The following is a 20,379-nucleotide window of genomic DNA, read 5'->3' on the forward strand; positions in this document are numbered from 1 at the left end:
CATCTCAAAAAAAGCCTGCCATGTTTTATGTTTACAAAAAGAGTAGACGTCACAGCTGGAGGGGTGAGCAGAAAACGGAGTCAACAGGACAAGCTTTGGTATAGTGCGGATTATCAGGATTTATGACGGCACCATGATGAAAACTGCTGTATAAACCTTTATTAAGTAAGGTGATACTGAAATTATACAAAGTTACAATTTTTCCTTTCATAGGAATAAAACCATCTGCAATATGAGCAGGAGTTCCTCTGAATGTGTAAGCTGTCCAGACAATACTGTTGACCTGTATGGAGGTATAATGCTGCTAAACTCTGGCCCTCGTCTCTACCGAGGGCCCGTCGTCCTCTCTGCTCCCTTATTAAATCCTTTTGGATCCAGTTCAGTACCCGGAGACTGGCGACCTAGGACTGAGGCCCGGCGGAAGCAGAGGCCGGTTCTGACGGCTCGGCATCAGCAGAAGGTCCGGCCTGCCTGCTGGCACCAGGAATCGACAACTGGCGGAAGTGCTGCACGGCTTTAGCCACCTTGTCGGGACAAATGTTGTAAACTGGATGAGTGGGAGCCTAAAGAGAAAACGAAAACCAGGAAGATTTCATCAAATCCCTTTCCAACTTTTTGCTCAAATTATGCTCATTCTTCAGAAGAAGAAAAAAACCCACTGGCCCACTGGCTGAGTGTTGCCAACCCTCATCCCAGCCCTCATCCCAGCCCTCATCCCAACCCTAATCCCAGCCCTCATCCCAGCCCTCATCCCAACCGTCATCCCAGCCCTCCTTCCAGCCCTCATCCCAACCTTGCGGTTTAGCTTTGTAAACACTGTTCTGTGGGATTTTTGCATTTTCACTCTTCTACAGTTTTTCAATTTGCAGGTTTTTGATTTTTGCAGCTTCTCCCCATTAATTACATTTCTGCAAGTCTTCTACAATTTTCACCAAAAGCAGCATCCAGCTTTCAGCATTCACAGGAAATGCAAAGTTCTTGCAAAATTACTACTTTAATCTCCTAATATTACAACTTTATTCTTCTAAATAAAAATCTTTTGGCCCTAAAATTCCAGAGTTGACCTAGAAGCTGTAAAACCAAAAATGTGATTAATCAATAATATCCATTAAGGCTTTTTATCTCTTTGCACAGTGCAACTGCATTGTTTTTTTTCCTTGTATTTGGCACAAACAGGAGACCCATAATGCACAATTTTTACCCTGTAAATGAAAACTTTCCTTGCACTATGACCCCACTCACCAGCCGGTTCTCCTCCGTGCCGAGGATCACCTCATGGTAATGCTGCGTGTTCCCAAAGTGCTGCGCTATGGAGAGGCCGCTGAGGCAGTAACATGTGTGGTAAAAGTCTCTGGATCTGGACACAGGAAGAAATCATAATGAAATCATGAATCCCACCTGATTGTGTGTGTGTCAGATGGCCGGGTACTGACTTGCCAGGTTTGTCCAGAAGGCCCCCTGTTGGATTCTGGCAGCACAGGAGGATGTACTCCTGCAGGGCCTGCTGGTCGAACATCCACCGCTGCTGACTGAGCTCCGACTCTCCTGCACCAGAGAAAACATTCACAAAAAGAATAAATACTCAAACACAACTCTGTTCAGTCACACTGAAAATACAGTCTAAAACCTCTCTGAACAATTCTAACAGCCATGACAGACTTCCTTGTTTCTCAGTCTTTATTACATTTGCACAGAATTTGGCACCAAACTTAGAAAAACCCAAAAACAAGTTGGGCACCGCTGGTTAGAATCAGGACATGAAACTGAAAGGATCTCTAACACTGAGATGCATCACTGCAGCATGAAATGGAGAAATGAGTATCAAGACACTAAAGTGAAAGCAAGTAAATTTGATGTTTACGAAGTTTGTAAACATGTTTTTTACGTTTTTCAGGCAGAGCACTTAATAAGCATATTGCAAAACGTAAATAAATCTGATAGACAGATAGAAACAAAGAGATAGATAGACGGATGAACAGAAAAAAGGAGGAGCGGATGAATCGACGAGGTCTCAAAACTGAACAGTTTTCCTTTACCTGAAATTTGAACAAACAACCTTTTTTTATTTTCTCAGCAAAAAATGAAGTCCAAATGATTGTTAATGTTTCTCAGTCTGCTTGGTCTGAAGACACTGATCACTTTGAAAACGTACCGTCGTTGAATAAGGCTCTGTGCAGGAGAGGCAGGAGTCCAGCCTGCCAGAAGGAGTAACATCCGTCCACCAGTTTGTTACAGCGACCCTGGAAGCCTCCTTCAAATCGCATCTGTCTGCTGATCACCCAGCGCTGGGGACGACAACGAGAAACACATTTACATTAAAGATAAGCCATTCTAATAAAGACAGAAACACTTTTTATATTTAGAAAAAAATTTAATATTTCACAGGAGGTGGGGCAAAGAAAGTGTGTCACATTTAATCCATAACTGAATTAGTTGCCGACTATTTCAATAATCAATAACTATTATGCTTTAAATTCTTCTTTAAACATACGGATTGCACTTTTTATGTTTTCTGACTGATTTCTTGTGACCAAAAGACTAAAATAATCAAAACTGTCATCGCACAGGGACGTTAAAAGGATCATTCATTTTCTGGCTGCTCAACCAGAGTTGCTCACAGGCACACTTGAATTTTTACTGCTTTGCATCTGAATAGGTGCTACAGCAGGATGGCGCTTGCAGAAGGGGAGCATCAGAAGTGATATTGTTACATGTTCTCCTTTAAAGAAGCAGCAACATCAGAGCATAACATGGTTTTCATCCTTTCCTGATCCACTTTTATTTTACTTCATCACAGCTGGTGAATTTCTGAAAATATTCAAGTGACAAAACCTCGGCAAAAACCTCGAATGGATCAATTAGAGAGGCAGAGGGGCCACTCACTAGCAAGGCCTTCAGATCCAGCATGTGTTCTTTGCCCAGGATGACGAGGGCGGCTGTGCCACAGAACGTGTAACCGCCATGAGCCTCCAAGCCTGGCACGCCGCTCAGGCCGCCCTCCCAGTTCTGACAGCTGCAACCAGGGCAAAGACAGGAAGAAAACTGCAGTCAGAATAAAAACCGGGCGGCTGCTAAACAAACAAAAGCACAAAGCTCCTGTGGCGACGTTGTGGCTTTTACCTCAGGATCCAGTTGGTTGTGTCTTCAAACAGCTTCGGTGTCATGATGTTCGTTAGCGACGCTACAGAAGCGGCGCAGTAAGCGCTCCTGGGAGAGGAAATGACAACCGGATTCAGAACCACAGAGAGAACTTTAAAATAATCTTAAAGTTTAACCTAAACAAAACTAAAGTTTTATTTTAAGTTATGAAAATAAATAGATTGTGGCAACTTGACTGTGTTTGTTTGAAACCTGCTTGTTGTCTGTTCAGAGTTTTTAAATAAAGTAAAGCTGCAGTCAAAGTTAGTGAAACAGAACAAAACGGTTTTAAATTTCGTGCGGCTCGTGAGTGAAATTCAGTAATGACAAAACCGGCCCTGTCAGCATGGTTGGTTGATGTAAATGGAAGCTTTTTATTTATACCAACAAATCCAAATCTTCTGTCAGTGGAAAATGTTGGAGAAAACACAAAGTATTTGTCTCTTAACCTCACTTCTGCTTTTTATTAATTTATTAAATGTAGAAAGAATTTTAGGAGAAAGAGTGACCAAAGAAGAGACATTTTTTCCAGTTTCTATCACTTATGCACAGAATAATTTAGCACCTGGATGCTTTTGTCTCGTTCAGTTTTCCCAGTGATTTTGAGTGAATCTTTTCTTTTCTGACTTCACTTTATTAACCCAGTTTTGCATGCTCCAATTCTGACCTCTGTTCACGACTGCAAACTATTTTTAAGCAAAACGCAGGTGGACTGTTTGGTTGTGAAACACCAACTCTCCTCCTACTGGCTGTTTGATCTGCGTCCAACACAATGACATCACTCCATCTCATCAAAAACCATCCAAAGAAACGCAGAATCAAACATGCGCACGAGAAAAGAAAACAGGAGGCAGTTAGCCCATAACTCACCTGACATCCACCTCTCCTCCAATGTGCATCACAAAGGAGCCGTCTGGCTGCTTCAGCGACCACAGGAAGTCTAAAAGCTTCTCCCTGAGGAAGGAAGAAGATACAAGTGAGGAAATAACTAGCTGTAAAAAATCGGGAGTGCTAGAAAATATAAAGGAATACTCTTAAAACGAATGTCAGGATATATCCACAGCTGTTCAGTGGCAAAACTGAGAATCAGCAGATTAATCTTTAAACCTGATTCTGCAGCTCTGCAGTGCGGATCGTACCTGTCTATCACGTTATAGGCCTCCTCTGTGCCGATGATGCAGAGGGCGTTGACGGCGGCGTAGGTGGGCGCGAGGTGGGCGTGTTGGCCAGGTCCGCCAGCAAAGCCCCCTGTTGGGCTCTGACAGTGAGCCAGGAACTGACACACTCTGAGGAGACGGAAGGTTTAAGACAAACGGAGTCGATTCAAAAAGCGTTTTCAGATTACAATTTCATATGCAGATAAAACCATGAAAACCTGCCTGCATTCAGAGTGGAAGTAACTGCACCCTAAATCTAACATCTAGCTCTTCGCCACCTGCTAACAACAACAACAAGTGGCAATGAGTGTTTTTCATTTCTGTGGAGGAATTCTGGCTCAGTCTTCCCAGTATTCCTTTTAATTCAGGCACACTGAAAGATTTCAAGCATGATCACCTCTGATCATTTCTGAAGATTCTGATTCGCTAAAATTAACACAGAAAGTTATAAAAAAAATAACACATAAAACTTCCAGTGAGACTTTAAAATAATAATTTGAGAGCTTCAAGAACAAACAAAGTTCAGAACTTTGCATCACCTTGGCTGACGTGTCACAGCGGACACTCTTTCCAGCCCCAACTCTCTCACAAATGTCCTTTCCAGCCTCCGCTGCGGCGAGGAATCACAAAACTGCAAGGATCTCAGGAGCCAAATGAGTTGGAAGAGACGCCTTCATTAACTCGGACCAAGCTGGTGCCAGGTCTGACCCGAGCCCAGTCACAGGACAGAGGACGCAATCTGTCATCGGGCTGCCATTGTTAGAAACGCTCAAGCTGGGCCAGCGCGCTCTGCGCTCGGCACGCGGCGCACACGGGGCCGGACCGGCCGCTCCAGCTGGCACCTCTCAGTCATAATGAGTGCGTAGGCCGGCGGCCTGGCGGCGCCGCGAACTGAGGTTTGCAAAGCGTTGTGTCTGAAAGGCAGTAATTTTAGCAGATGACGGTTTTTGTGTTTCTCTGTTTAACTCCTGACTGCTTGCAAACTGCTGTCCAAAACAAACCTTCAATGGCAGTGTGTTGCTCATCACACTGTCATTATTAGTGAGCAAGAATGATAATTACAGTAAAATCCTACAAGCTTCAAAGACCTTAGTAACTCTGTAATGCAGGGGGAAAAAACAAGTGGCGGAAACAAAGAAAGGCTAAAATTACAAATAAGTTTCTGATTACTGTGGATATTGAAGCTTCAAAAGAAACAAAAAACATGACTAATTATGACCAGTGCTTTATTCTAAACAACAAACACAATACGACGTAAAAAACACAAATGCTAATTTTTACAGAATTCAGCTACTATAAACAATGAAAGAACTTGAATTCAATTACTACAAACAGCTAGGCAGGCTTGAAGAATTATTTCTACTGCAATTTCTGTCTATGATTATTCTTTTAACAAGTTTTTTCACGATTTCAGTTTACTTTCTACTGGGCATGACGTTCTTGGGTTGTGAAACATGAAACTGAAATCCAAAATTCATTTCGAGCCTTGATCATGGCAAGTGAGTTTATTCCCCGTTTTCTTCACTTTATTATTTAAATATGGATTCAGCTGATTTTGTTGTTAAGTGTGAGACTCACTCGGAGGCGTTGGCAGAAGGAATGGATTCCTCCAGTAACTCCAGACTGTGAAGGATCCAGAAGCAAAGCCACGGTCTGCTCGCATCCAGACACTAAAGGGAACACGTGTGATAAATTTAGCATATTCCATCTCTAAACACGTGGAAACGATGCAATTATGTGGCAAAAAGTTATTTCCGCTTCTTTGCCTCCAAAAAAAAAAAGAATGCACTGTCATCATATCAGAAGCAGCAGTTACTGATAATGATGCTTTAATAACGCAAAAATACAAAACAAGTATTTATGTTAAAATAGTTAGCATGAAGAAAAAGAAGAAAAAAAACTGCGATATATCCATCATAATAAAACAACATATGCAGCAATAAAATGCAAGGACTTAAAAGAATAAATAAATAAGAATAAAAGAGGTAAAAGCTGGTGTCTTCTGTACCTCGTAAGCATCCGATAGGTGACGTAAACCTTTCTTGAGATACTGGTAATGTTGTTCCCTCAACAATGTTGGCCTGAAGAAACAACGTTAGACAGAAATACGCATTAAAAAATGGATACAACAGAATCCAAATGTGCCGTCACTATAAATGTAATATCATGAAAGGTACTGCTCAAAGTTTAAATATAAAGTACTTAGATCAACTTTAACATAATAAACTAACTCAATGAATAAATCAAAAAATAATAAAATAAAGAAAACAAATCAAGGTTACAACAATCTTCAGAAATGAGACCTGTTAAAAAATATTATTAATATTGGAAGCAAAAATTACTAAAAGTTACTAAAACAAAAAAAATAACATAACAAATAAAAAGAAAACCCAATTTTTGACTAAAAACTGAAGAAAAACCGTTAAACGAAAAGTACACACAAAATTAAAGATACCAAAATTTCCAATGTATTCACGATGTTAAAGCACATTTTATGCTGGTTTAGAAAGATAAACCAGCATAAAATGGGAAAATGTATAGGTAAATATTAGTAACTGTTACTTCTGACTGCCACTTTGATTTTGATTTTTTTTTTAATGACAGTAGGACTCTAAAGTCTCAAGTGTTTAGGGGTAGGAGTTTATAAGTTCTCACTTCTTCCTACCCCATTTTGAGAATGATATGTTAACTGAAACTAAAAATCTGTATTTTCTCTTCTTTCTTATGCACTTCTTGTTACTGTGCACTATTTTATTTTTATATTTGTATCATGTTCGAATAAATTTCATTTCAAAAATTTCAAATTTCATTTCACATGACATTGACATAGATGTGATGTGTGCAAATCTGTTGATAAGCTTGCAAAACACTCCTATCTCCTAGTTTGTGTAAATTAATATGTAAAACAAGATGAGCCACATTAGGACTAATCGTCTGCGTTCGCTTGGTTTCCTGGGTTGTTTTGTGTCAAAGTGCATGTGTGCACCACCAGGAAGGCCTGCAACCTTCATGTGCCTCTTTGTCTTGTTGAAACAAGAATACATGCTGAATGAGTCAACCAGCAACCCGGTCCTCCCGCCTAATCTTGATCTCTGTCTGCCCTTTTAATTCTTTGTTTGCCGCCCTGCTGTAATCATGCTCTTCCTACACCACGTTAGTCCTACGTTTATATCTGAGGTTTTGTCGCAGCAAATATGCAGGACAACAACAACCAGTCGCCCCACTGCATCAGATAAAGACCCACCGCGGCCTTTCAAATGTGGAGGCCAGACAATGGCTCAGATGACAGGATGAAAAACGTATAATAATCTCGGGATAACGTTGATGAGCTCCCACATCTATGACATGAATGATACGATGTACCCAGATTACGGTAGAAGAAAAGAGACAGAGAAACAGCCCAGGTTAAGTTCATGTATCTCTGCAGGAAAATGTTAAACATCATGTTCCTCATCAGATAAACGAGCCAGGAATTCATCGATGGACAAAACCTTCTGCAACATTCATGACAAAAATCCACGTTTTTTTATATTTCCAGAGTTCTTCCTCCTTTTTCTGATTATATATTTGCAGTGAGAAAAGTTCATGATTCATTTACATCAAATATTACTACTGGTATTTCTACAATGGTAGAGATTTTCTGGGCCGTTTCTGCCGATCCAATGGCTAGACGGGCAGAAAAATGAACGGATGGATAGATGGACGATCAGAGGGACGGACAGATGGATGGATGGATAAAGACACACAGATGGATGGATGAACGGGTGGAGGGATGGACAGAAAAATTAATGGATGAACGAATGGACGGTGGACGGATGGATGATGGCGCATTGATGGATGTATAAGTGAATGGACGAATGGCTGGATGAATGAACACACAGATGGCAGGAAGAACAGAAAAATGGATGGACAGGTGAGTGGATGGATGGACGGATGGATTGATGGATGGATGGATGGACGGATTGATGGATGGAAAGATGCATTGATGGACAGATGGTTGGATGAACGGATGAATAAACAGATGAGTGGATGGATGGATAATGCATCTATTCTTTCTTATAATTCCTACAAAAACTGAATATAAATGGTGAGTAAACAAACTGAAGTTCTTTCAGGTTAAAACAGATAATAAATAATCTTGGCGTTTAATTTACTCCACCCCTGAATTACGGCCAAGAAAAGCAGAAAACATTCACTCTCTAATAAACTCACACCCTCCTCTGACTAATAACATGAATTTTCCTGATGGAACCAAATGTGCCTCCACATTGGCTGCGGTGTCGGCGATCAGCAGATCCAGCGGTTGTCATAGAAATGAAATGAGTCACCCACACAGAGACGGGATGACAGCTGATAGCAACGGCAACGCATGTGGGCCGATCAGCACGGCGTTTTAGATAACAGCCGTCGAACATCACAGCCGCGACTGAGAATGTGACAACTCAATGAACAGATGACTATCACCCCGAAGCTTCAACGCATCGTTCCCGTTTGTCAATAAACTGCCTATATCCCACTTTAAGAATCAAAATACTGTCTCCACCAACATGCAATCTGGAAATTGTAACTTTTACAGAAAGGGATCATTTGCTACCATTTAGTTTCTCATTTTTCATGCAGGCGGTTCTGCAGGAACTTACTGAGGAAAGCTGTGCATCTGCTTGTAAACATTGATGGCCGCTTCGATGGTCTCCTCCACTTTTTTCTAGATAAAATAAAGGGAATAGTTTGAAAAGCAACACAAAAGGCCCAGCATTTATCAAAAATACACAGAGAGAGCAGACATTTGCTGTTTTTATTCCAGAAAAAATAGGACTAAACATCAATATCTGAACATTTCTTTAAAAGAACTAAATATTTAGAGAAGTGGATTTTTTTTGTAGCATGACTATGGCTGACATGCTTGCTTGTCTTTCCAGCTTTTAAGAGTGTGTGAGAAATGGATCCATGTCATGTGATTTTTAAACACCAAGGAAGTTTTATTAAAATAATTTCCAACACTTTGAACAGCTACATTTTTTTAAACGTTATTAAAAATGATTTTCGCCATGTATAAATAATAGATTTATTTATAGGTTGGAAAGGGTACTAGTAAATATGCCAACAGTGATTTTTGATTGATATTATGCTCCTGCGGTAAAAGTTGAACTGAATTAAAGGGATGCCAATAAGTGACGAGGATGCTGTATTTAAGAATCACTTAAACAGTTTATAATAAATGATTTACAATACAGCTATAAGAATATCGTAATAGATTAAAGAGTTGGTATAAGGCAGTGGTGTCAAAGTCAAATGGACGGAGGGCCAAATAAAAAAATTTGCTACAAGCCGAGGGCCAGTCTGATTTAATCAGTCTGATTAAATCAGACCAGACTGATTTAATCAGATTTTTAAATCATTGAAATTTTTTTAAATGACGCATATAGTCTAGTGAACCTAATTGAACCTACTGAAAACCTAACAAATATATTCCAATATGATCAGATAAATAAAGCAATATTTTCTTATGGCTCTGTCAGTAATCTTTAATTTTCAACAGACACAACTGAAATATTTTTAAAATATAATTGGATTGAAATACAATAAAATAAAGTGCAAAAATCTATTAATCAAAAACAACACTTTCATCAAGGAGAAGTAATATGCAGTGAAAACAAATATTAAACTTTAACTTTTAAACTTGAACTGAGTAAAAACTCTAAATATAAACTCTAAACCTTGTTTGAAACCCCCGGTTCTCAGTGTCCACCTTCCATTTTGCCATTTTTGATGGGTATCTGAAAGTTAATTTTACAGCCATGTCATGTGATTTTCTAAACACCAAGGAAGTTTTATTAAAATAATTCCAACGGTTTCTGAAAGGGGGCGTTGCACTTTCCAGCAAGTATCGGGTTAATACGGTAACCGCAGCTGCAGCTGCAGAGAGTGTAATTAATCCGGGGCATTTTCGTTTAAATAGACGGTATATTTCGGCAATAACTTGGTGGATATTGAAAGTTCCGGTTGTTATGGATACATGGGTAAGTACATCATCTCACAGAACATTTAAAGAACTACTTACAGTTCAAATAAGGAAGATATTTTTTTTCAGACGGGGTGCCGGCTTGCTGCGGTCTGCGGGCCGGTTCTAATAATAAATCAAGATCATCCGAGGGGCCGTAAAAAATCTTCTCGCGGGCCGGATGTGGCCCGCGGGCCTTGACTCTGACATATGTGGTATAAGGTTTATATTTCCTTTATGTTAAAATTCACATTATACTGGTTTATATTTGTTGGGAACCAGTGGAAGTTATAGTTAACTTTAGAGAGTTTTGGGGTTTTATCGGCTATTTTGCAACATTCTGGTCGACAGCACCTGATTTTCAATGTTCTTTTTATAATTCTGAGTTAATTAGTGATTAAATTTATCTTCACCTTTCGCAATTCTAATTTTCTTTAATAGCTTTGCAGGCAAAATATTTAAGTCATTTTGACATTCATTTGACATTTTATATTTTTAGTCCTTTATTTATAGTTACTTTAGATTAATTTGATTAAAAAATACATTTACTTAGTATTTTACCATCACTTTTATGTTTCCATCTGCCGCTTTCTGTTCCGTCATTAATTGCTGTACATTGTGGAAGCTAATTATGGAAAATTTTCTAAATAATACATATTTTTAAGACGTTTAGGTGTTTGTCTTATGAAGTTATAAGACAGGGTTCTTTAAAAACAACCAACAGGTGGTGCCAATTCTCCATTCAGAAGATGCCTGTAAATATTGAAAAGTTATACTTTTTAAACAGATTATACTATAACTATGGACTTGTGGAAGAATCTTACTAGTTTTGCTTTATGCTGCATTTTCTTTAATTTTTACATTTAAGTTTTTAGGTTTTTGTTTACTTTAAGCCATTTAAATTCTCAATTCTTAATTAGAAACTGTAAATGATGTATAGCTTTTCAAGAGCTAAATGTAATGTTTTGATCTAAAATAAAATCTGAAAAATGTTGAGTTTAACACTTTATTAGGTGAAATTATGATTGTTTTGACATACAACTGCTGTAAATATTGGCAACTATTTAAAAATATTTTAAAAAGAGACATTAAACATACAACCGACATTAAAAGAATACAAATTTTTTATAATGCCAAGTTTTGAGTTGCAAAAAAAAAAAAGAAAAGAAAAGAAAACCGTATAGCTTGCATTTTAACAAGGGCATGGACATTTTAAGCACTGTCAAAAAATGACAGCAAGACAAACATTTTCCCAACTTTTTCCACTTTTAATGTGACCTATAACCTGTACAATGCAACTGAAAAACAAACAGAAATCTTTCAGGGAAGTGAAGTAAAAATAAACAATTGAAAAAAATGTGGTTGCCTAAGTGTGCACACCCTTTTAGAACTGGGGGTGTAGCTGAGTTCAGATTTAACCAATTAAACTCATGTTAAATTGGAGTCAGCACACACCTTAACCAATTAAAGTGCCTCTGATAAAGTTCAGCTGTTCTAGTAGGCTTGTCCTGACATTTTTGTAGCCACATCATCCAGCACAAACCATGGTCCGCAAAGAGGTGCCACAGCATCAGAGGGATCTCATTATTCAAAGAAATCAGTCAGGAGAAGTCTACAAAAAAAATTTCAATTCATTAAATATACCATGGAACACTGTCATCATCAAGTGGAGAAAACATGGCACAAAAGTGACATTACCAAGAACAGGGCGTCCGTCCAAAATTGATGAGAAGACAAGAAGAAAACTGGTCAGGGAGGCTGGCAAGAGGCTGACAGCAACAATGAAGGAGCTGCAAGAATTTCTGGCAAGTACTGGCTGTGCAGTACATCTGACAACTGTCTCCCGTCTTCTTCATATGTCTGGGCTACGGGGTAGGGTGGCAAGACGAAAGCCTTATCTTACAAAGAAAAACATCAAAGATGCCTTCAGAAGATAGATTGCTTCCTCGCAATCTATCGGATGTGGAGCAGTTTTGCAAAGAAGACTGGGCAAATATTGCCACGCTGATAGACTCCTACCCAAAAACACTGAGTGCTGCAATAAAAGCCAAAGGTGCTGCAACAAAGTACTAGTTTAAGGGTGTGCAACCAGGTTATTCTAAGTTTTTTTATTTTCTATTTTCCTCTCTGAAAGATTTCTGTTTTTTCAGTTGCGTTGTACAGGTTATAGATCACATTAATGGTGGAAAAAGTTGTGAATATATTTGTCTTGCTGTCATTTTTACATCCCAAAAACCTGGCATTTGAACAGGGGTGTGTAGACTTTTTATATTCACTGTATAACGTATAAAAATATTCGTTGGACTAGCAGCAGAAAAATAAGTAATTAGATTTTCAAGGTTTTTTTTTAGAAACCTGAATATCACTCCAGTATTAAGAAAAAGTTGTAAAATATCAGAGAGAACATTATTTTGTTGTTAATAGTCTTTAAACAAAGCCTAGCACTCGCTGAAGTGGCGAACAGTGAGGTTCCGTGCATCAAAAAACTTAATCTCATTATGAGTCCATTGTTAGCTAAGTAGAGGCTAAAGTTTGCGAAGGATACAACAGAGAGCTTACAACGGAAAAATAACTGACTCAACGTCTTTCTTTAACAGAATGAAAATAAAAAGTCTTATTGGGAGTAATTTGGTCACTTTCTTTTCCACTTTCACCTCCAGCTACACGCACAGAACCGCACAGAAGCGTTAGCTCCAAAGTAGCCAGTGTAGCTAATCTGTACGTTAGCTCACCTGCTCCACCGAAGTCACCGTTTCCACCCCGTCATCCTCAAACATTTCTGCCGGGTGCTGCTCACCGAAGCACCGCAAAGGAGTTGGAACACCGTCCATGGTGGTGGAAAAAAGACTCGCCAGCAGAGCTCCGGGAATGAAACGGGGACGTCCAGATTCTCACGTTGTTTTGATAGTTTTCAGATTTCTTGCTGAAGTGGGCGTAAAAAGCTGCGTGAAAAGCCAACTACGGTGAGTCAGAGGGAACAACCTTCTTCATTTCGCTTCATTTACCGAAACGTGAAAACAGACGCGCCACACCTGAGAGTTTTTTTTTATTGCTATTTTTATCAATAGTACGTCAGGATTAATAATTACGAGCATTTTGATGCCACTAAATGTCATTTCAACATAGCATTAAAAGAGAAACCCAGACAATGATGAAGATATGTAAAAGAACCGCATAATATTATTTTTTAACACAAATTTAGAGGAAATTATGTAGTTTACCCTTCAAAATAAACCAGTTGTGTATTAATATTTCCATGGCTTAATGAGAAAATTCCCATTTCCTGCAGAAAAGACAACTGATTTACAGAAAATGCTTTCTTTTAGTAATTTTTTTGGGCCTCTGTTGTGTCCCAAAATGCTTTGTGATGTAAATTTTTTAAAACATCTTCACTTGTCTTTACTTTCTTACAATCAACATGGAGTGGAAATGACTGTCACACTTGTATGGTCCAGACTAATGAACTGTATAGCAATCCCACATCGTTACTCTTACACCTCCATGCTTGACAGTTGACGAAGATGCACACCTCGTTACCTGAGCTGCGTGAAGCTGACACCCCACCCACGTCAAAAAATTCAGCAAATAGTCTGAATGATTAGTGCTCCGTTTGTGCAGGTTTGTGACGTTAAATTTTTCGTTTGTGCAGTTTTGGTTTCTGAGATATTAAAAATTATTTTTTAGGTCTTCTAGAGCTGACAGATTTTGATCCCATCAATTCTAATTTCATTTTATTATCTTGATTTTCTGAGGCTTGTCTCAATAATAAAAAAAAACTGTTTATGTATTTTACTTTTAAATAATTTTAATTGAATAAATCTTCATAACTCAAATTCTAAAAATTGTGTTGTCTGCATTAAAAGGGAAATTAATTTAGACTTTTCTCAAACCAAGAAAATGTTACTTTTTTCTTTCACTATTATTTTGAAAGTAAATTATAAAATATCCTCAAAATTTTATTTGAGGAAAGAAAGAAAGTTGCAGATTTATACCCACTCCTTTTTTTCATTCAAGAGTGCATTGAAATATTATGCGACACTGTCAAAAATGCTTGTAGTTATAGCTAAGAAGCTATTTATTAACATATATTTTGGCTAATTTGGAAGCAGTTCCACTCCCAAAGCTGATATCTTTCCAACCTGGCATTGTATTAAACACATACTTGTATGCTCCAAATCAGCAACTTGCAAAATCGTTGATGTAAGTGAGCTTTGCCTCAGAAAATTACAAAACAAAATAGAATAATCTCAAATATCCCCCACGAGTGTTTTAAAATTGTATCTTTTATTTTGAAAGGCATGACAGGAAGAGCATTTTTATAACAGAGAATAAATTGACGGAGGTCCACCGCACCCACTGGAAGCTGGAGGCTGCTTGGGAAGCTGGAGCGTCCCAGTTTTATTGTCATCAGTGAACAAAAACACGCACAGCCTTAGGTGGTCCTGCTGAACAGACATGGCATCCAGGCGGGGAGAGAGTGGCCATTCATCGCTCAGTTAGCTGACTCTGATCTCAATTTTTATTTTATTCTTATTTTATTTTTTTCATTCAATAGCCCATGAAACAACACCATGGCTAAGCAGTACGATGTGCTCTTCCGACTCCTGCTCCTCGGGGACTCTGGGGTTGGAAAAACATGTTTGCTATGCAGATTCACGGACAACGAATTTCACCCTTCCCACATCTCCACCATCGGTAAGACTCGTGTTTTCTTATCATCATCAACCGCTATTACTGTTTATTTGAAACGAACTGGTCTTCTGTCATTTTATATTGAAAAAATTTGCAGCTCATTCCCTTTTTTATCATCATGTTTTAATATTAATCCCACAAATTCGACTATAAACAAAATATAAAATCAAGATTTAAATGTAAATAAAACAGGCAGTGTGACTGAACTAATCATATGGATCTTTTAGGGTGAAGAACAAACACTGGGAGGGATGAAAATGAGTTCACAAAGTATCAGCACTTTGCAAAAACAGTGCAACACTTTGCAAAACCGCATATGGCTCAATTCCCAACGCAGTAAAACATGCAGATCATGTTTCTTTATAGTTTTATTCTGGATTTGATATAGCAGTATGCAACAAACAAATACTAGCATTTCTGCTGCAGCATAACATCCTCCCAACTTTTATTATGTTCTGAATGATTATTTTCATCATTTTTCTCTATTTGTACAGTACCTGCTTATGCCTTCTTCTACTCCTTCTCTATTTGCAGAAAAGTTTTCCCACCGGTAAATTTACCACATTCCTGCTCATAACAATTTTCCCCTTTCTTTGGTTTAATTTGAACTTGCAGAATATCTCAGTTTAGACCATGGCAAGCACATTACTTAGGTTTTGACAACCCCCACATGGCTGCGGCTGAGTCTCTTATCTTTTTCTTTCAGCGCCTGTTTCTTCTGTGTGCATGCATATTCAGGTAATAGACTGATTTCCTCCCCGGCTAAGCTTCTTTTTGTGAGACTCTGCAAATGCATCTTTCTGACATTATTTTCAGTAATTGGGCACAGACTGGAAAAGCCAAAATCCAGTCAGTGCAGTAGATGGAGGGCAGAAAGCCATTTTTGAATTTAATAGAGCAAAACATGGGAACATTTAGACAATATTGTTTAGCAAACATGATTAGAAGATTGTTTTAATAGTTTGGCTTTTGGACAGAAACTGCCTGACAGATAAACAATGCAGTACATGTACAGCTCTGGAATAAATCAAGAGCCCACTGCACTGACCCCCATTGAAAACCTCCTGGTTATTCCTCCAAATGTTGATTTCTTTTTCGTTGTGACCATTTCTCATTTTCTACAAGTAAATAAAAAATTGCTTGTAATTTTGGAGACATGTTGTCAGTAGTTCATAGAATAAAAGAACAATGTTCATTTCACTTCATGTTCATATTCAACATAAACCTAGAAAGAGCAAAATCAGAGAAACTGATTATTTTAAGTGGTCTCTTAATTTTTTCCAGAGCTGTATTTTAAAATAACTATTTTAGAGTCATTAAATAACTCTACCTTGTAGTTCTAAAATGAAAGGACTCATTGCTCATTAAACTATCCCAACATGAAAGATGCATGTAGATATACAAAAAAAAACCATACATAATTTAATGTTTTTTATTTTCTTATTGATTAAAAATCCAAACAGTTTTTTTTTGTAGAGAAAATAAGCAGGTTTCCTCTCAAATCTATTAATTCTTCTTGAGTTCTTTCTCATTTTGTCAAGTTATGACAACAAACAAGTGTGGGATCCATTTATAATCAGCTGCTCGAGTCAACACTTTGTAGAAGCAGCTTTTGCTGCAATTACAGTTGCAAGGATTTCACAGTATGTCTCGCGTTTCACATCTAGAGATTGCATTTTTTATGTTTTAGGCTTTTTCAAGCCTAAAACCTCTGCCTGAGTCTTAAATTCTCTAATAAGTTTTCATTCCTGATTGCCATGTATCCATGTTCCCATTGGCTCTAACCAACAACTGTGCACAGTAAAAGAAGCTAATTGCAAATCCACTGCATGTTTACATTTTTTGTCACTTTACAATTCTAACCTGTTTTGAGTTGGTTTTCCACAACATCCCCATAAGATACAATAAATGTTATCTCTCTTTAGGCACCATATGCAAAGTAGCAGCTCAGTCATTTTTTCTTTACATGGTCCTCAGATTTTCTTCTTCATACACTGCAAAATGTGCCTCATGCTATCCGGTTCTGTCCAAGAAGTTAGAAGTATGAATTTTTCATGATGTGAGCTAAATCATCCTTCACAGGCCTTGTAGCTGTGATTCTTCGGTCATCTGAAGCTTTTTCCGGAGAAGCACTAAAGACGTTTTTGTGCCACGGATTTCTTAATTTAGCTTTAAATGGCCTAAATTTCAATTTGATTGTCTTCAAACAAAAATAAGTCTGATCACACCTATCTGTAAACCTTTTACACACTCTTGTGATTTAATATTTATTTTTAGTTACTATTTAATTAGCACTTTTTTTCCGGATCTTTACTCTGAATATTTCCAGACTTATTTCTCTCATTTTGAAAATGATAAAAAGCTGAATGACATGAGATTCGACAGATATTTTCTTTTACCTGCAATGATTAAATCTTCAGTTTCCAATAAATACTTCCCACAAAGTGTCCAGTCAGTTCTGTCCTGCACAGGGTCAGTTTATAATCCTCCAACCTTCACAGTGACAGAGAGGTATAAATTTTCCTCCATGTGGACCCAAATCTCCCATCAGCTCCACTGACGCACCAATCAATCGTGTTCTGGTCTCATTATCTGAAAATCTGCCCGCATGTCTCACCCCTCAATTTCTGTTCTCCCGTATCCTGTTATAATTCAAAAACATGAAACATTAACCCCCTAAATACTTTTGTTTCCCCTTCAGATGTCATCAAGTATTTTGCAGTATACCTGAGCATTTCACTCTTTTCATGTAATATATTGACAATGGCATAATAATGAATTGCATTACTTTGATTAAGCAGTGACAATTTTGGAGCTGATTTAAAAGAGCTTAAAGTTTCTGTACATCACAGATTTTCAGGCGTTTGTTTCTGGAGCTGAGTTTAAATATTACTCATTGGGAGTAGAGAGTGAGGCTTAAAACCTTTCCAAAGGATAAAATATATATGTATCAGTTTATCTGGGCTTTAGCTGTTTTTATTCACTCAATGGTTGACATTTAAGGATACAAAGACTTTCTGAAAACATCCATGATAAATCAACAACAAATTCAATTTGGTTGAATTTGCACCATTTGTGCTAAATCTTTAAGCTTTTCTGTATTATCTTTATCTTGTCTCTTCTCACAAATAAATTTAATGACTCTGCAGTCATTAAAATTTGAGTATGGGTTGCTTTTCAGTGCCTTGGCACACCCGGGCATCCACATACTGTTTTATTTTTACATTACCTGGGTGATATCTGTGCATCTTTGAGCGATAAAAGGGCCGCGCTTCAACAGAAAAGAAAACTGTCCCTTGATGTGAGTGATTAAAATAGGACATGTTCCACCCATTTCATTTCTCTCTTCTGGGATTTAATCTGGATGATTTTTAAGCCTGGTTGATGGGATTTGACTTTGTGAAAAGGCTTGTTTTCTCAGAGGTGTCGGCTTATCTTAGCATGCTAAATTCATAAGTTTTACCTGAGGAATGTAGCTTGTTTTTAAGATGATGTATGAAAATATAGAACTAGACTCTTACTGATTAAGATGTCATGTTTTATTTCCACAAAACATAGTTCTCTGGTCTCCAGAGTGTATATTTCTCTGGCAAAGAGCTCGTCTTGAGATGGTCTAAAATTGGTATTTAGTCACACCGCTCAGTTTAATCTTCCTCACCTTCATCTCCATCCTAGACTCCCTCTGGAGCCAATGGCTGTGAAATCAGCCATAAAACATCCCCTCCACCCGTCTCTACGTCTCACCTCAATAAGCTGCTGCCTTATGTTGGACTCTTTGTGTTGTTTGGGTCACGGCCTTATCATAAACACTCAGCTGACCCTTGCTCATCACTCTGAGGATCACGGCCACCGCTGACGGTCAGTGTGTCTTAAAGAAAGTAGCAACACATAATACTGTGCCATAGCTTTAGCTTTTGTCAGGAATAGCTAAGGTGTAAACCTAAAGTATCTCCATATTTCTGTAACTTAATGTTTTGAATACCTCAAGAACTACTCATGCCACTTTCACAAGTTTTTTTTGTGATAAAAGCTAACTGGAAAATGTACACTGTCTTAAAAAAGTATCTATACATCTTAAATTTTTACCATATTTTTTAATAGCACATTAAAAAACGTGTATTCCTCTGATATTTAAACCTTTCTGCAACATGTTCAGTAAAGAAGGTAGTATAGTACTATTATGTAGCACATTTGTTGAGATGCAAATCATAAGACGAGCAAATAAACTTTGGATTTTACTACCTCAAAGTTTGAGATGCAAGATAGCCATATTGGATTTTGAGGTTAGAACCTAATATCCCAGTATCTAGGATTTCAAAACGGCAGTAAGTGTTGTGGTACTCAGAAACTTAAGTATTTACCTAACTAAAGGTGGTACTTGTTGTTTACAATGGCCCAGTCCAAGTCCAGACCTAAACATTAGAGAATCTGTGCCAAGTCTTATAATTTGCTGCTTATAGATGCTCTCCATCCAGTCTATTTTGCAGCCAGATTAGTCTCTATAAGTACAAAAACAATGTGCAGCAGCAACTGCAGCAAAAGATGGCTAAATACAAAAAACATTCCACACTTTTCTGATTTTTATTAGCAAAAAATATTGAAAATGTGAAATTTTTCTTCCACTTCAGAAGCTTAAAGGAGTATGAACACTTTTGCTTGGGATTGTATGAATCCAGAATATAGTTATGTATCACTGGTGTTTCTGGATTTTATGGGAAAATGCTTGGTAGAGTATTAACATGCATGAATACATTGATGAAGTTTATTTTTCAAATATGTTTCTTAACAAATTAAATGCTTTCATGTGCATTACTGGCTCATTTTTATCCTATAGTCTAAGAGTTGGAAGATCATGGAAGATCATTTTACGCTGCTTTTCAGCATCTTCACTACCATTCGGCTTCCATCTACATTTTTTAGTATTTTACTTCTGACAATTTAGTCTTTATAATTTCACTTTCAGAGTGTTTTGAAGTTGTATTCTCCCTTTGAGTCTCACAGCGGGGTGGAGGGCTCCTCCTCTCTAGCTGTGGTAAAAACAGGCTTACGACCTTGCATGGTTTGTTTCAGAGGCAGTCTCTTCACTGTGATGTTGTCACAGTTGCTTTGTTTTAGTCTCAGCCTGAAGGTTTTTCACTTATTATACTTTTGTGGTTCATTGCTATGATTATCACCTTTTATTTCTGTCCTGATATTTCTAAGTTGGTTTTGCTTCACTCTTCACACCGGGTGTTGCTTTAAAGATAACACCTGCCTTTGTTTATCCATTACCATACATTAGGAGCATATGGCTATAATGTATTTTTTTTAAATCCAGACATAGAGATGTCTCATCATTTAAGTGAATTAGATCATTGTTGAAATGTTTAATTCTTTTATTAATTCAGGTCA

At 37.8% G+C, this 20,379-nt stretch overlaps 2 protein-coding genes and 1 long non-coding RNA gene across 5 annotated transcripts in view; 1 reads left to right on the forward strand and 2 right to left on the reverse strand.

Moving 5' to 3' along the window:
• Window positions 1–137: 137 nt before the first annotated feature.
• On the reverse strand, window positions 138–13,160 carry fntb (farnesyltransferase, CAAX box, beta). Its single transcript, XM_044105758.1, has 12 exons — window positions 13,029–13,160; window positions 8,936–9,000; window positions 6,304–6,376; window positions 5,874–5,965; window positions 4,278–4,424; window positions 4,009–4,092; window positions 3,121–3,207; window positions 2,884–3,013; window positions 2,153–2,285; window positions 1,434–1,545; window positions 1,243–1,357; window positions 138–563 (listed from the first exon to the last, which is right to left on the reverse strand). The coding sequence occupies exons 1-12, from the start codon at window positions 13,125–13,127 to the stop codon at window positions 402–404; spliced, it is 1,299 nt and encodes a 432-aa protein (XP_043961693.1). The 5' UTR covers window positions 13,128–13,160; the 3' UTR covers window positions 138–401.
• On the reverse strand, window positions 11,752–12,115 carry LOC122824900. Its single transcript, XR_006369562.1, has 2 exons — window positions 11,995–12,115; window positions 11,752–11,908 (listed from the first exon to the last, which is right to left on the reverse strand). It is a non-coding gene; the product is annotated as an uncharacterized LOC122824900 (long non-coding RNA).
• Window positions 11,853–20,379, forward strand: part of rab15 (RAB15, member RAS oncogene family) — a 20,275-nt gene continuing 11,748 nt past the window's right edge. The window contains exons 1-2 of one of the 3 annotated variants that reach the window (XM_044105761.1): window positions 11,853–12,101; window positions 14,852–14,991. In XM_044105761.1, the coding sequence (XP_043961696.1) occupies window positions 14,868–14,991 (124 nt within the window). In that variant the 5' untranslated portion in view covers window positions 11,853–12,101; window positions 14,852–14,867. Of the gene's footprint in view, window positions 12,102–12,956; window positions 13,260–14,851; window positions 14,992–15,694; window positions 15,727–20,379 lie in introns of those variants that run through there. The other 2 variants (XM_044105760.1, XM_044105762.1) reach the window with 2 other exon arrangements.

The sequence above is a fragment of the Gambusia affinis genome, linkage group LG22 (genome assembly GCF_019740435.1).
Source record: "Gambusia affinis linkage group LG22, SWU_Gaff_1.0, whole genome shotgun sequence".
Taxonomy (NCBI): Eukaryota; Metazoa; Chordata; class Actinopteri; order Cyprinodontiformes; family Poeciliidae; genus Gambusia; species Gambusia affinis.